At 40.4% G+C, this 15,542-nt stretch overlaps 1 protein-coding gene across 4 annotated transcripts in view; it reads left to right on the plus strand.

Moving 5' to 3' along the window:
- Positions 1 to 15,542, plus strand: part of TENM3 (teneurin transmembrane protein 3) — a 292,279-nt gene that overhangs the window by 184,665 nt on the left and 92,072 nt on the right. For all 4 annotated transcript variants that reach the window (XM_088524633.1, XM_088524634.1, XM_088524635.1 and 1 more), the window contains one exon: positions 15,410 to 15,532. In XM_088524633.1, coding sequence (XP_088380759.1) covers positions 15,410 to 15,532 — 123 coding nt within the window. The remainder of the gene's footprint in view (positions 1 to 15,409; positions 15,533 to 15,542) is intronic.

Here is a 15,542-nt window from a genome sequence, read left to right on the forward strand (position 1 = left end):
ACTCCAGGTCCATAAAACCATGAATGGATTACACTCATTCATATATGTGGTTTTCCCATCTCTGCAGATGTAATATCAGAAATACTCTCCGTTTAATAGGCCATCCAAGTATAAATCAGTGGAAATTATTAATACAAGATGGAAACAGCCCTCCGTTTCGGTTAACCATTTCATAGCAAAGGTATGAGAGGGAAAAATGGCAGGGTGGGAAGTTGCTGGAGACGTGAGACTTGGGCTGCGGCGCTGCGGGAGCGCGGGCAGCGCGATCGGTGCCTCGCCGCGACGGGAGGCAAACGTGTCGTGCTCAGCTGATGCTGTTTCAAGGGATGTGGCATGGAGAAAAGCGACTTCAGAGACCTCTGCTGCTGCTCAAGCACTGCTGCAAGGCAGGAGAGACAGTTTTCTAGGCTTGGTGTCTGCCTGTGTCCAATAGCTCTGGCAATCACTGCTCTGGAGACAGGGGGGACAGCTCTGCCTTGCACTCCTTCCATCACCGGGACAGGAAAGACTCTTAGGATTGCAAAAGCTACGGAAGGGAGGTGAGAGCAGACGAAGTCAGCGTGGGGAGAGCGCAGCATTTCACAGGCACGCCATCGTAAAGCCCCTTAGTGCCGTCTTGCAGGTCGCAAGGCATTGGGAATGTTATTCTAGTCTAAAGGAAAGCAGGTCTCACCTTTCCCTACCCTGTGTATTCGGGCTTTTCAAGCTCTGTTAGTCTCTCGCGCTCTCCTGAAATGTACAGAATGTTTAAGCTTACCGCGTCCGGCAGTGTTAAAGTGTTAACTTTAGGGAAGATAAAAGCGAGTTTTGGGAAATGCTGACCTTCTGGTTAAAGGGTTTATCTGTAGTAAGTGATTGAGAAGCTGCAAATTAGGTGACAGAAACATGAAAATCTGAAGTGCCACAGTTAAAGATATTTTATCAAAGAGGAAAAAGAGCAGCATAGAGGAGACCAGGTTTAAGAAACAGCTCTAGTTTAAAGAACAATGCTCCGGAAGAGTGGGATGAAAAGAGGGAAAAAAAGAATATAAATTGCTTAGCTTTTGGATAGAGATTACACTGGAATTTCGACTAGCAGTTTAGTTGGTTAACTGCTATCCATAATCTGATTTTCAGCCAAGGAAAAAGAAGACAAATTCATTCTAACATGGACATTTTTAGAATACTTCATTAAAACAACAACAACAACAACAACAAAAACGCCTTTTTCCCTGTTTGGAAAATGAGGAAGAGCAGTATTAAATTTAAGCCATGGAAATGTAAGAAATACCAAGTTGCCTTAGCTTCACCTCTTTCTATATGCACAGGGAGTCTGTGTAGGAGTCAGAAGTGGGGTCCAGCTTCACAGTGTGCAAGACAAAACATAACAGGACTTTGTACTGTTCTTCCCTGTGCCTCATGGCCTCGTTCAGTATCCAGCATTTGCTGAATAAATGAAGCAAAGTTTGTAGAGCAGCTCCCGGCTGAAACTGTGAGTCAAATGAAAGTTTCATAGCCTCAAACCTGTCAGCTCCTACCTTTCGGGGTCTTCTCTTCCTTACTACGGGGAGAGAGTTGCATGTTATTTTGCCTGTTCTTTTTTAAGTAAAGAGAAAAATCCACAGTTTAATCTTAGAGAATCACATCAGTCAGGAGGAATTGCTCTCAATACATGTCATTGCACAGCAAGGCTTTGACCAGTTACATTATAGGAGCAGTCAATACCACCTCTAAATTATTTCTTTTCTAATGTGGATTCAACAACTGGGTGAAATAATGAGAATTTGGGGACATCAGGGCCTCTCTTTCTGGCTCAAGAATTGCTTTGGCAACTGCTTGTCCCTGGTCAATGGCGTTGGCTTGACAAGGCCTAAGTCAGTGCAAGGTGTCAGGGCCATCGTGCCATTTTCCCTCACTGACCAGCCATTTTCCTCAGTCAGGGCTGGAATTGCACAACCCCAGATTTAATCAGCTGGGCTTGGAGAATTGCACACTGAAAGATTATGTGCATCTGTCATGAATATTGTCCTCTGTCCAGTAAATAGGTTTCTATTAACATAAAACATTGTTTGAATACGTGGCGAAACTTGACCTGTTCAGTCCACCTTCTCTGCTATTCCGACTTCTTCACAGTGATCTGTCATACTCCCAGGCCTATTTGCATTTTATGAGCATTTTAACCTCTGTGTACCTTGAAATTGATTATTGCATTAGCCTTAGCTCTATAGCCAATGTCAGAAGAATACATACTAAGCAATTATTCTTTACAGTAAAGGAAACATTTAAATATCTGTGGTAACATATCGATATCTCTATAAAAAAACTTTGATTTTTTTTTAATTTAAAAGGACAGCAAATATAGCAGACTTTTTTTTTTTTAATCACTACTCTATGAACAGTTAAGTAAATCTATTTGAGACAGAAAATAAGGCTAACACCTGGACTTAACACCTGAAATATCCCCTGGGAAAATTTTTATTTTACTCTCTCAGAAATGGCAGAAAATACATTTCTGTTTGAGCAGGTTCTGTCGTGATGTAGAGATGACCACGTAGTCTTAGTGCTAATTGCAAATGGGTTGGGAATGGATAAGCATACCAGATCTGAAAGCCCTGTTTGTTATCCACAGATAATTCATATTTCCACATTTGGGGAGATATAGGTATATTGTGCTTGGGATTGTTACATTTTGCATTCATTTCTGAAAATGAATTGTTTTATCATTATCTCAAAACATTTAAGCTGAAAACGTATTCTGATACTTTAATAAACTCACAAGCGCTGCTATATCTGGAGTGTGAGGGAGAGAAACCTGTTGAGAATGAGAGGGGAACCCTGTGAGGTTCCTTAGCAGACACACAAGAGGAGGGAGGTGCCTGAGATGAGGTTTAATGAATCCTTAGAAATTATAGAATTGTCTCTTTCTCTAGCTTAATCATGGTTAGCTTTTCATCTCTCTCCGGTGCTGTTTCTGGTCCTGTTTTCTGCCGCTCTTCCACGTTACTCGGTGTTTGCTGTGGCAGCTGCTGGCATCACATCAGGTCGCAGGTTGCAGGGCGCCAGGTGTCCTTCCTGTCAGAGTCAATGACAGAAATCATAGGAGGGCAGAACCCCCTCCCCAAAAGTAGAGGACGTGAAATAATGAAAGTTACCTAACTGCATTTTGTGAAAGCACTTGCCAAAGTGTACGGTACCTGTAATCAAAAGCAATCTATTTTACTTTATCAATAAGGAACAATATAATATGCCTCTTTGATTGCAATGCCAAGTTAACATTATTCTGCCGTTTATAAAGCTCAATTACTGCCAGGAATGAGGAAAACAACTTAATTAATAATGCCATTTAAATGGAGCTTCATTACAATACCTGTTAACAGTCATGAGGGAGAATGTAGTTTAGTTGCTATTAATCATTATGTGGTTATGGAAACTTTTTTTTTCTTTTTGATCTGCATTTAATTTTGAATATTTTAATGTTGTTGTCACTGAGAACTTTATCAGGAACTTTTATATTTCTAGCATGTAAATGCCCATTCCTGTGTGCTTCCCCTGGTTTTTCTAATGCCTTAGGTATGACTAGGGCTGCGTGGAATAGAAATATGTTCTCTGCCTGGCCATACTTGGCAGGTTTTTAGAGTTTTCCAGGTTGATGCTCTCAGCCCATTTCTCATCACATCATATTAGATGTGTTGAGGTAGACTAATACCTGTACATATATCACTGATTCAAAAAGTGCATCAGAAACATTTTGCCCTTCCTCATGGTCTTTTACGGCAACTTGCAGAAAGCATCGTGAGGTTTTACAGTTCACCAAATCCATATAACAGAATATACTCAAACTTCCACCAAAAATCTACTGCAAGAAGACTTCTTTCCATGAAGGGACCTTTCTGAGAGCACCTTTCAGATATCAAAGCATGGCTTTTTAGTATGTTGTGGTCGCACCGAGTGCTTAGGAGGGCCACATGAGCTGCTCATGTTTTTGCGTAAGCATCTGGAGCCACGAAGGCAGCCCGCGCCTCAGAAAGTGAAGGAATTGCATCAGTCCTTGCAGTGTTGTGGTCAGCTTCTCATCTTAAAGATTCTTTGGGTTTTTTAAGGATGGCTTTGGGATTGTTTTCCTCATCACCTTTTCCTTTCCCAGATTAGAGGTTTTCATGGAGGAAGTATGAGGATGTGGATGAGCTGTGGAGCACTGTCTTGCTTCTGTGCAAGGCCGGTGTCTGGTAGATATCCAGGATAAATACCAGATAGGATCTCTTCCCACAGGCCTGCAGTGTGCGTTTTTGTGCCCTATATTCCCCATATAGGTGGGGCATCCACCAGAATACAATTACTTAGTAGGTAGATTTCACTCCCTGAAATTGCTAAAGGATTTTAGCATCCTCAGTGAACCTTAGAAAAGTGTCCAAAGCTTGAAGTACCACTAGTACTATTCCCATTTCAGTACTTCATAATCTCCAGAAATGTAGCTAAAAAAGCCAGAAATTTGCTATTTGTGGACCATGCCTTACGGATATCAGCTCAGCCCATTTCCTTTCAATCATTTCTGATAATGGCAATATTCAGGTGTAAATGTGACTGTCCTTAGGCATTGACGTGAGGCTTGATATTACACGTAGTATATTCATGGTTTTCTGCATTGTAGTCATTTTCAGCCATGTCTAGCACTAGATAAATGTATTTTCCTTGGCATTCCTTAGTCTTGACTCTTGTTTTTTTAATTCGAGGTTCACATAGGCTAAATAGCATTTAGAGGAGATGTTGCTTAGGAGCTGGTCCTCCTTAGTGCCTCCTTAGTGTGAAAAGATTTCTGATATATTTCCACATACTTTCCAAACTGGGGGAAGACAGAGAATGACTAATTAGAAAATGAATTCAGTATGCTTCACTGTCTTTATTGTGTTGAGTATTTGTCATTCTAGGATGAAGTATTTTTAAGATCTTCCACCGAATCATGCTAAAATTAAACATGTGTTCAGCATCTATATCTTGAAGTGCAAACGTTAAAGAATATTCTTTTTTTTTTGCCTGTAGCAAGAACACCCTTATGGGTAATGTCTTTTACTTGATGGTTTTTGAGCAAAGATCCTGTTACCGTGTTTCAAACCAAGTGGAAAGCATAATGCAATATTTACTATTTCAGCAGTATTAATATTTGATTGGCATTGTGGATGTCACATGCTATTATTGTCAGTGGCACTAGGAGTAAAAAACGTTCATTGAGAAAGTTAATCCTTACGCAGAAGGATGTAGGAAGATGTAATTGGCAGTCAGAAGGTTAAAAGAGACTTGACAAGATTTCGAAGGATTAAAAAAGTTAATCCGTCAAGGAGCATCCACACCTCTGCTCTGAGAAAGGCTGCTATTCAAATGGAGATTTATCGCAAGGTGTTCGGCAGCGGTCCCGTCACCTCCTGCTTTTGCCCCGTGGAGCGCGGTGCAGCTCGGCGGTGCCGGCAGCGCGGCGGGCGCAGGGGGAAGCCGCGAGGTGCCGCGGTGTCACTGCCAGCGGGGCCCTCATCCTGGGAGGCCTCCCGGTGGCCTTCGGAGGTCGAGAAGGTGTTTTCAGGAAGGTCAAATGCAGTCATCCAAATGTGCTGTGAGTAGTATCATTTTATGTTGCACTTACAAATGAGATTGCAAGTACACGTGCTCCTCACCCAGGTGTAATTCCCCCACTGCAGTGTTTAATTTGGGTGAAATGTAGGGGTCTTCAGGAGAGGACAGGAACCTTTAGCTAGGAGAGCCTTTTCTCATGGCAGCCATTTCAGAAGACTCCATTTGCGAAAAGAAAAAGAAATATTATCTCTTGTGAGTCACCTTCTGTAACAGCATTTGTAATTTTATATTCTGGGGAAAGCAAATGCTTTACAACTATACAGGTGAAATGGACCATCACATTTGAAAATCTCACTTTTTCAATAGTAAAATCAGCCAACCAACCAACCAAGAACATTTGGTTTTGTCTAAAGGTGATGAAATAGGATCACACAAAATCATAACTTTTAATAACTCTATAGGAGGAGAAATTCAGTTCTTTCAGGTATTGTGAAAAAATCAGCTATTTGAAATGTGCTATTTGAATGAGCAAGCTCGTTCTCATTTAGGCTTTAAATAAGGAAACTGGTATGTAGGTTTCCACTGGTTGTTAATTGTGAATACATAATTGTGCAGAAAGAGTAAGATTATTATTCAAATAATACTCATTAAAAACTGAACTGTAAAACAACAGCCAACTACATGGAGTTAACACCCTCTGCTAACCGCTGATTTACTTGAATTTCAGAAGGTTTGTGTAACTCAGAGTGCCCTGGTACGATAAATTTGTCTTCACTTGTGAAAGGCTCAAACTCTTCTGCTGTTCTTCACGTCTTTTATCTTCAAAAATGCCAGGTTTCACAGCAGTTCTTACTGAGGCGTTTTGCTAGACAGTGGGCTCTGATTTGAGTCATTCCACATCTTTTCATGCTGCCAAAAGATCAGTCTTTAGGATTTTAACTTACTTTCAAGATTCTGGCAACTTTTTTCTGTTTCTCCTGTTAGTAATCTGCTGTGGAAGTGATGATGTGCTGGCATCGACAAGTAAGGAAAGCAGAGATACAATTCTACTTCTTAATTCAACTAGAGAAAAGTAGTTGATAATTTTAAAATACATATCTTTATTACTGATCCAGTGTCTTTCCCTATGGTAACAAGAGTAGATGATTTTCTCTATCAATTTTATCTGTATTACTTAAAACTTAGACTAACACTTAAATGTCACCTGCAGAACCTGAGAGTTCAATATTGTGGCTGATTTTACTTGGAAAAAAAAAAAAAAGTAAATGTGACAGCAATCCCAACTTGTTTTTCTCAAGGCTTACATAACTCCAAGAAAAGAACAGACTGTCTTACAAATCGGCTTGCAAACCACCGGCCCTAGAACAACTGGCAGTGTGGTTGTCGGTGCTGCATATGTTGCTTTCATAACTCATCAGCTGCTTTTTCTATGTTTCCTTATTTTTATTATTTTCCAGGTGTTTAGGGTGCATCCTGGCTCGCAGGAGTAGTTTGGAAAAGGCACGTCCCACATGAGGAGGCCTCTGGAGGAAGGAAGGGCAGTTGCTGTGTGCTCGGCCAGGACACACACAACCTGCCAGTGACCATGTCACGAAGGAGGCTCCATCTGGTAGCCAGTCCTGCCCTTGCTTATTCCCGTCTCTGGTCTTGAATCCTGCTAATACAGATTGGGCCCCGGAGGGACTGGGCTAAAACAGAGATGTTTCAGTAAGGGGATCATTGCAGTCGCTGAGCTGACTTAGACCTTGAAACGTTTCTAAACAAGGATTTTTCGCAGGAATGTTAGTGTTGTACATAGTACATGGCTTTAGAGTTTTTCCTGGAGAGGTTGAGGTCAGGTGCAGTTACATTAAAAAAGCCTCTGAGACGACAAACTGAATGCTCCCATTCTCTTTTTAATGTGCAATTAAATGCAAACTACTTGTTTTTGCAAATTGATCTGAACGAAATACATCTACGCAAACAAGCAGTTCTGGAGGTAAGTGGTTATTACCAAGTGTATGTCTAAATCACTGTGCAGTTTTGTAAAGAGGTCATAGCTTATTTAGTTTTGGCCTCAATCATCTACCTTTGATCTGCAAGTGGGCTGTTATGATGATGATATCATGAAATCTAACAAACAGCAAAGGATTAGAAAAGCTATATAATGACGTGCACATTCAATCAACTTGCATATGATCTCAGCAGGAAATTCAAAACAAAAGCTAATTTATGGAAAAATATGTAGTTCTAATCACAGTTTAGCTCTGTGGGGTTCCAAATAACACACTACAATCTCTACATGCAGATGCTTTCATCTTACATTGCATATCTGGTGACAGTCCAAAAGTTCTTATCAAACCTTATTATCATCTTTTATTAAACCTTATTACATTTCTCCTTATTGCATGTTTGCTGTAATATTCTGTCACTCTTAATATGGAATATAAAAAGCTTTGATCTTTTTTAGCCAGTTATGAGATAGAAATATGCAGCACAAGTATTTCACTATATACTATAAAATGTATGTCGGTGTGTCCTTTGAACATCACATTAATTGGACCCTGTTTCTTTTTCCTTTGCTTCTCAAATCTTTTCATCAGACTGCACTTCTCTCTGCCATCAACATGCAAATAGGTTATCCATGATCATATAATGCCATTTCGTTATTGTTATTATTATTGTATCTCACGGGAGATCTGTTTCTTTTTTTTTCCTGATAATAAGTGACATAAGGCTTTTAAACTGTGAAAGGCCAAGTTTGCACCTTTTCACTGATGCACCTGCATAAGTAAGACGGTTCCAATGGATGTTGAGACAACACACGGACATTTCCTTTCTTAACGTTGCTGTTCTATCAGGATGACAATTGAAAGGATGTGGCTATGGGCAAGACTTTTATTGCAGTTGTGAAAAACAATCGAAAATAGATAAGCACAAACCTGAGCCTCAGCCCTTCCCCAGAATATAAGTGTAGGGGGGAAGGGAAGGAGTTAAAGATTAAGATAGAGGAGACTAAAGAAATGCTTGGCGGCATATGGAAAGGTAGTTGTTCTGCAGTATTAACCCACTCTTGGAAAATATAAATCAGGGTTTGTGGGTTTTTTTCTTCCCAGTATTAGTCAATAGTAAAGTTTATAATATAAAGGGCACACTAGATGATAATCAGACTAAATGGTTAAATATGAAAGATAGCATAATAGATGCCTCATACTCAGAAATGGCTATTTAGTAATAATCTGATTTCTCTTGTGAGAAATCTGTAAGGAATTCTCTGTTGAGCTCTCCATGTTTTCACATAATGCTGTTGACAGAATTAGACCATTGTTATAGAAAAGCCGCTCGCTTGACAGCTAAAATGAAACGTCTAGCTATACAAGTTTTCAGAGGGATAAACATGCAATGTTTTGGTGAATGTACTAAAAATAGTTAAAGAGGCTATCACACATCCTTCTCAACAGTTCAGTGCAGCTGTGTTTTAATCACAAGCATCTTTGCTTAGAGGTCAGACAAAGAACGTTGATCCATAATAGTTACGTGATACATCTTCAATGCTCGTTTTTCTCTAGGCAACTTTTGTGATGTTTTTGCAAATTTCTTATTTAAAAGTTCCCATAAAAATGAGAAATAGGGTATAAAGATTGGATTTTTTTGCAGGTGAAACAGTAAAATCAGTGAATTCATTCATCAGTTCAGGGTAAATGGAAAAAGACCACATTTTCTCAGTTACTATGGCGTTCTTGATGGGTATTACCAAGTTCTTATATAATGCTATTTTGAAAATGTTTTACATTCACAATAAAACCTCAGAAACTCCTGCGAACATACGATGCTTCTTGTTGGTTAACCTTTTGAAGAGGCTGAGAAGCATGCACTTTCAAGTTATTTTTAATTTAGAAATAACTGGATTTTTTGTTATTGATTTGGGAAAGGCAATAATAAATAACAAACTGGTCTTTATAACTTTATTTCACTTATTTAAAATTTTAATTAGCTGTTTTTAATTCACTATTTGATCTGCAGCAATGTCCAAGGCATCCTATTATCTTAGAAAAGAGCAAGTGAATGCAAATCAGTGACAGTTGATTTGCACATCTCCTGGTCCACTCCAGGTCCTTGAGAACAAAATAGGTTCAGCTTCTAATTATAGCTGCAAGAAAAATATGTGGGAGATAATTTAAAAAGCCACTTCAGTGTTCAAATATTTCATTTGAAAATGTATTGCCAACAGCGAGATGAACTAGAAGATAATCCTTCAAGGAGATTGAGCAATAATTGCCATTTGCTTAGTTTAAATTATAATCTTTTTGCATTGGCTCTAAGTATAAATGATACTCACTTTACCTTATGTATAAGTGTGCATATATATTGTGCTATTAATTCCAGGAAAGCAGTTTTGTAAACCGTCGTTTGAAAGTGCCAGCACCCAGAAATTCACAGCAGTACCAGTGTTGAGGATGAGTACAGTATCCTGGCAGGAAGCTGATCTTTAAACACACCTCCAGGAATAATAAGACTTGATTCCCATCCCTTGGAAAATGCTTGGGAGAAAGGAAGGAAGGGGCAGGCGTTGCTGGGTTCCTTCTAACTTTCCCCACTGTGTTCAGTTGTTCCTCCATGTAGGACATACCCCACAGACCTTACCTGCAGGGACCCTGAGGCTGCACAGTACCCAGTATTTCTCCTTTTACTGTTTATTACTAGCTTTGCTTCTCTCATTATAATAAGAAGAGTTTGGGGGATATTGCAAACTTATCTCCCAACTCAGGCAACTGCGTTTCTGCCCCTTTCTATGTAAAAGATGCTGATTTCTGTGAAATTCCCATTCCTCTGAAATGCACTTTCCCTTTTAGAAATCTTTTACAGCAAAAAACAAATTTACCAAATGCAAAATGTCAGCCGTTGAATTACTGGTACTTCTAGCCTGTGCTGACATTTTCTTTGGAGATTTCAGGCTTGTACTCTGGCTCCCCATCCTGTTCCTGTGTGGCTGCTTTATAAAACGATGCCTCTCAACACGCGTGCGGTTTTGCAAGCTCATCGTTACCAGCTGCATGCTCAGTGCTTTCGCTTGCATAGCTGATCAGGTATTTGCCACGCACTTTGTTTTTCATATGAACCTTTCTGTCACTTGGAGCACTTCAAAAGAGATGTGCTGGATCCTGCTGAGTAGTGATGGAGAGGTCACTGAAGCGTTGCCCTGAACAATACACAGGCTTCTCGGTTTCTCCTTCTCGCTGCATTTGCTGCTGTTTCCTACAAAGGAAGAAATGTCCTTCCTTTCTCCTGATACCACTAATCATCTCCATCATTGGTACATACTCACATCTATGTGCAGACTTTGCTTTCTGTTTAAGATATTCCTATTTAATCCTGACGACTGCTACATTCTGGACCCTGGCGGATGCTAACGTCTGCCTAATTCCTTCTATTAGCTACCCCCTCCTCTTACCATTTGTATGGATGAGGAGACAAAACCAGTCAAGCTCAGGATTTGCTGAGTGGAAAAGCATCTCCGGAAATTGGTTTTCTGTTACAATTCTTTTGTAAGAGTTCTTTCTCCATTCTCTTTTAACTTTGGCAGAAGAGGTCTTTCAAGCAGTTAGCAGGATAGTGAAGGGAGAGCTCTATCCAGGCAGAATGCAGCAGATAATTGTTAACTCTCACAATGCTCGTTCTGTCACATAGTTACATAAATTATCCATCTCTCCTACCACCTACTAATAAAAGGAATGATTTCTTTTCGGCTTAGCGAAGAAAGTCTTGAAGAGGGTTTTGAAGTGGTAATACGGTGTATTTGCTCAAGAACAACTTTCTTACAAAGAGAATGCATAAAGTGCAGAAATACCAGCTTGAGAAATGAGCATACAAAACAAATGGACTGGCAGCATTAAAAGGAATGAAAGGGCCTAATAAGCTACAACTTATTTTTCCTGAAGCAGATTATTGTAAAATGTTTTATAAAGTGTGAACTAGATATGGTATTTTTTTTAAGTGTGGTGAAATGTGTACTTAGTTGCTATTTTAGTTACTGAGTGGAAAGAAAGACTTTTAGTCTAATTAAAAACTAAAATACCTAGACCTTCAGTGCGGAGAGAATAAAAGGTAGGATCAACCAACTTTTTCAAAGTAGTTTCAACGGGTTCAGAAAGAGTGAAGTGGATGGTGGTAGGTGTTAAGATTACTTGATAGCCTGTAACAAACGATAGACATTCTGAGTTAATGTTGATGCTGTTGTAGGTATAAATGCTCCTCTTTCCTCTGAGCTTTGAAACTTTTGAATAGGCCGGTGTTGTCATCAACATCGTTGATTAAAACGTTGTTCTGCTCCCTGCTGGGAGCCATCTTGCCAGTCTTAATGCGAGGAAGGGTGTGTGGGCACGTTTAGAGCCGTGAGGACCCGTCTTTGCTTCCGTCACCGGAGAATTCCCCGCTGCCTGCAGCTGTGGCTTGTGTGGATGGAGCAGCTGTGCTCTGTGCCACAAGCGTCGCGGGCCGGGAGCCTCCCGGCTGGATCCAAGCAGCGCTCCCAGCCAGGCCCTGCACCCAGCTCTGCCGGTTACTCCGCTGTTAGCGCCCTCGTCGGTCTGACAGCCTAATTAAACACTCAGGAGCAGTCATTTTAGTAAGGGTCTGTTAATCTTCGTTGTCATTATTTAACACCTAAAAATGACAACCAATTGGGAATAAACCAGACCTGACAGCATCAAATCCACAACCAAATAATGCCCTACGTTAGATTTGGGGTGAAAATAGTAGCTGATGCAAACCATAGTCCCCATTTAATTCTGGTTTGTATATTAAATTCTTTGTAAAAAGAAGTGAATATTTCTCTGCACATGCTAGAAAGAATTCTTCAAAAACAGAGAAGAGATTCAGCTCATATCCTCATCTTAAAGATGGAAGAAAGTCTTCCTCCTTTCCTAGTCCTGAGGAAACCAAACTGGCATCTATACCACCAGAGTCAGGAAAATATTTCCCTGCATCTTTCTATCTCTAGTCCATAACTTTTGACTTGAAGCACCTAGACCCTCCTCCTGAGGTTCACTTTCAGCATACGGTTGGTCTGAACCATTGCAGTGCAAAATCAGACTCACTGGGACATCAACTATTATTAATAGGTTCCTCAGTGTCCTCCTCACACTGAGGAGAGTTTAATGTTTGCCTTGATTAGATGACAGGCTGAGCAGAGGACAGCTCTAACCTGAAACTAGGAAGCATGAGCTATACATTGACAAAATAATGCCAGAATTTCTCTTAAGCTAATCAATCAATTTACCCATGCTCTTAAAGTTACGCTCCACATCTCCAAAAAAATTGTGCTTTATATTTTGTTCCTGTATGAATAGGCCTAAGCCTTTCATGTTGTTTCCTCATGTTTGTAGTGAAATGAGAATTCTTTAAATTCCATAATGCTACCTCAAAGAGATTACTTAGTTGAATTATTTAGTGTATCAGCACACACTGTAAGATTTGCATTGTCATTAGAATTCTAAAGCAACATCTTTGGCCTGCTTCAGAAACAATCCAGTATTCGAATCTGTGAAACTGCTCTGTGTATCAGCTTGCTCATTTCTATTAAACATTGCGTATTGAACTTGACAGCTAATACAACGCCAAATTCGAGAGAGCACCTTTGAGGAATGGGACTGTTTACTCACCTCTTGGGCAAGCAGCTGCAGTGGGACCCACATTCGCATGAGGACAAGAGAGGGATAATTGTCACTCGCCTTGTCATCCCTGTGGTTCTCTGAGATGTGATCAGTATAGATCCCATGCCGCTTGCCTTTGAAGGCTTCAGATTCCAGCTGTTTTGAATTATGAGGGAATGGCTAAAAGGTCACATCAGAGCTTCCCTTCCTGACCTCCCAGGAGAGCATGCAGAGTGCAGGGCATGTCCACAGTGCCAGCAGAGAGAGCAGGGGATGATATTCGGAGCGTGCGTGTTTGGAGCGATGCACTGCTGGAGGAAGCTGGCAGAGTGAAGGCTGCCTTTTTACTTTTTTTTTTCCCTGTAAAATATTGAGTGATAAGAAGCCTGCAAAGTTAGGAGAGGTAATTTAGTCTTCCGTAGTTAAAGACAAGAAATGTACAGAGTTTGAATCATAAAATATTTAGATACTTGTAGTCTTCCATTGCTGCCAGTGAAGGGAACTAGTATAACAGATAGTAGAATTTGACCCTAGGGCTTTTGATGGAATATATTAAAAGGGATGGGATCATCAAATGGGAAGCACTGGTTAAGATATAAATAAGAATTTCAGCTGAGGTAGAGTCCTGGCAATGTTCCAAAATGGTGGTAGTCAAATTTATGGTTTAACAAGAGGTGGGAAGGGAGAAAAGAAATAAGATTTTTAGGGTCAGGGAGCATTCTACATTATCACGCTTTGACAGGCAATTTAAGTTCTGCAAAAGAACAGTAATAGTGGAGTCAGAAACTTGGAACAAAGAGAATATTTCATCTATAGCGAAGGTTTCAGTCTCTGAAGCATTTGGTAATAAGACTTTGTTGTGTTTTGGTTTGTCTGTTTTTGCTGGTGGGTTTTTAGGCAAAGATCTGGCAGAGAGACTCTTAATTTGTCACTGCTTCCTACCTCCCCAGCTCAACTTCCACTGCATCAGTTTGTGCTAAGTAAGGATTGCTGAATCCCGTCCAGGGTCAGGGCGCGGAGACTGAAAGATCAAAGATGAAACCGGATGGGATGAAGAAGAGTTTGTCATCAGGGTTAAAGGAATGAGTAATATTGCCTGTAGCAGTGATCTGTGTTGGGGACAGGAGCAGAAGAAATGAGATGCAGTGGATTATGTTCCTTATACTTTGCACTGATAGTTTAAAAAAGAAAAAAAGCATTATTAGAGAAAAAATTGTGAGTGTATTTTTGTACCGTTTCAGCTTTGCAGGAAACTGCTGATGCAGAGTCAGCAAACCCATATTATACCAAAATGAAGTTAGAATAATTACAATAAAATTCATTTCTGCTGGTATGACATATTATTTGGAAGAGAAGGGAAGCAGCCCACAGATACTAAGAAATTGCATGTGCTCTGTGTATCACAGTATAGCCTTATGGTGATTTTTTTTCCATGTATTTTTCTTTTGAAGCGTTAGTTGAAGGGTTCATTCATTAATCTCTGTGTTGTCTAGGTTCCCTGAGTAGTTCCCCCTAATACGAACAAGCAGATTGGCTCCATGGTTAGCTCAGCCGAAGGTTTTAACTCGCTGTTGGTGTTTCCAACACACAAGCTGGTGGTGAATGACGTTCCTTGCAATCCTCCCTGCGTGTTATCCAGCCACCGTTACCGCAGTGGCCAAGGGCCTCCCCATCAGAGCTCTACCAAGGTCTTAGCCATGTTCTGCAGGGCAGGGAAAAGAGGAGTAGCAGTACTGCTGTCTTAGCCCTGTACCACCCACAGCACCATCCTCTCCTCCTGCATCGTTTGTTTAACCTCTATGGCTAATCAACAGATCCATCGGCTGGCTGGTGAAATCAGTTATTTTGGTAGGTCATTTAGGAGCTTGGTTAAATGATACCTCTCTCTAGTAGGATCAAAAATGGCGGAAAAAAAAAAAAAAAAAGAGAGAGAGAAAAGGCCATAATTACCACCTGTCCTTTTAAACATTGATTTGGGACTGGCACAAGACTCAGCGTAAGAGTGGTGAGTTGTTTGTCAATGGCATTCACCGAAAGCACTGTATCATTAAAGGACTGTCGTGGTAATTGCTTGGTGCCATTGCTAAGTTGAACTATTAGTCTGTGAGTGCTTGCTCCTGTAATTTAATTTTTTAATGTATGACTTGCTGTTCTCCTGCAAAGTGTGGAAAGCCATTATTTGTGTGATTTGTTGTTGCGGTTAAGAGCGTCAAATAACCTGTATCCTTTACCACCAGCAATGCATCTGTTTGGCCTCAACTGGCAGCTGCAGCAAACTGAAAATGATACATTTGAGAATGGAAAAGTGAATTCTGATACTGTGCCAACACATCCTGTAACAGTACCTGCTGGAGAAAATGGTAAGGGAAA

Source organism: Tinamus guttatus, unplaced genomic scaffold, assembly GCF_059628265.1.
Source record: "Tinamus guttatus ecotype Peru unplaced genomic scaffold, ASM5962826v1 Tinamus_guttatus_pri_ptg000213l, whole genome shotgun sequence".
Lineage (NCBI taxonomy): Eukaryota > Metazoa > Chordata > Aves > Tinamiformes > Tinamidae > Tinamus > Tinamus guttatus.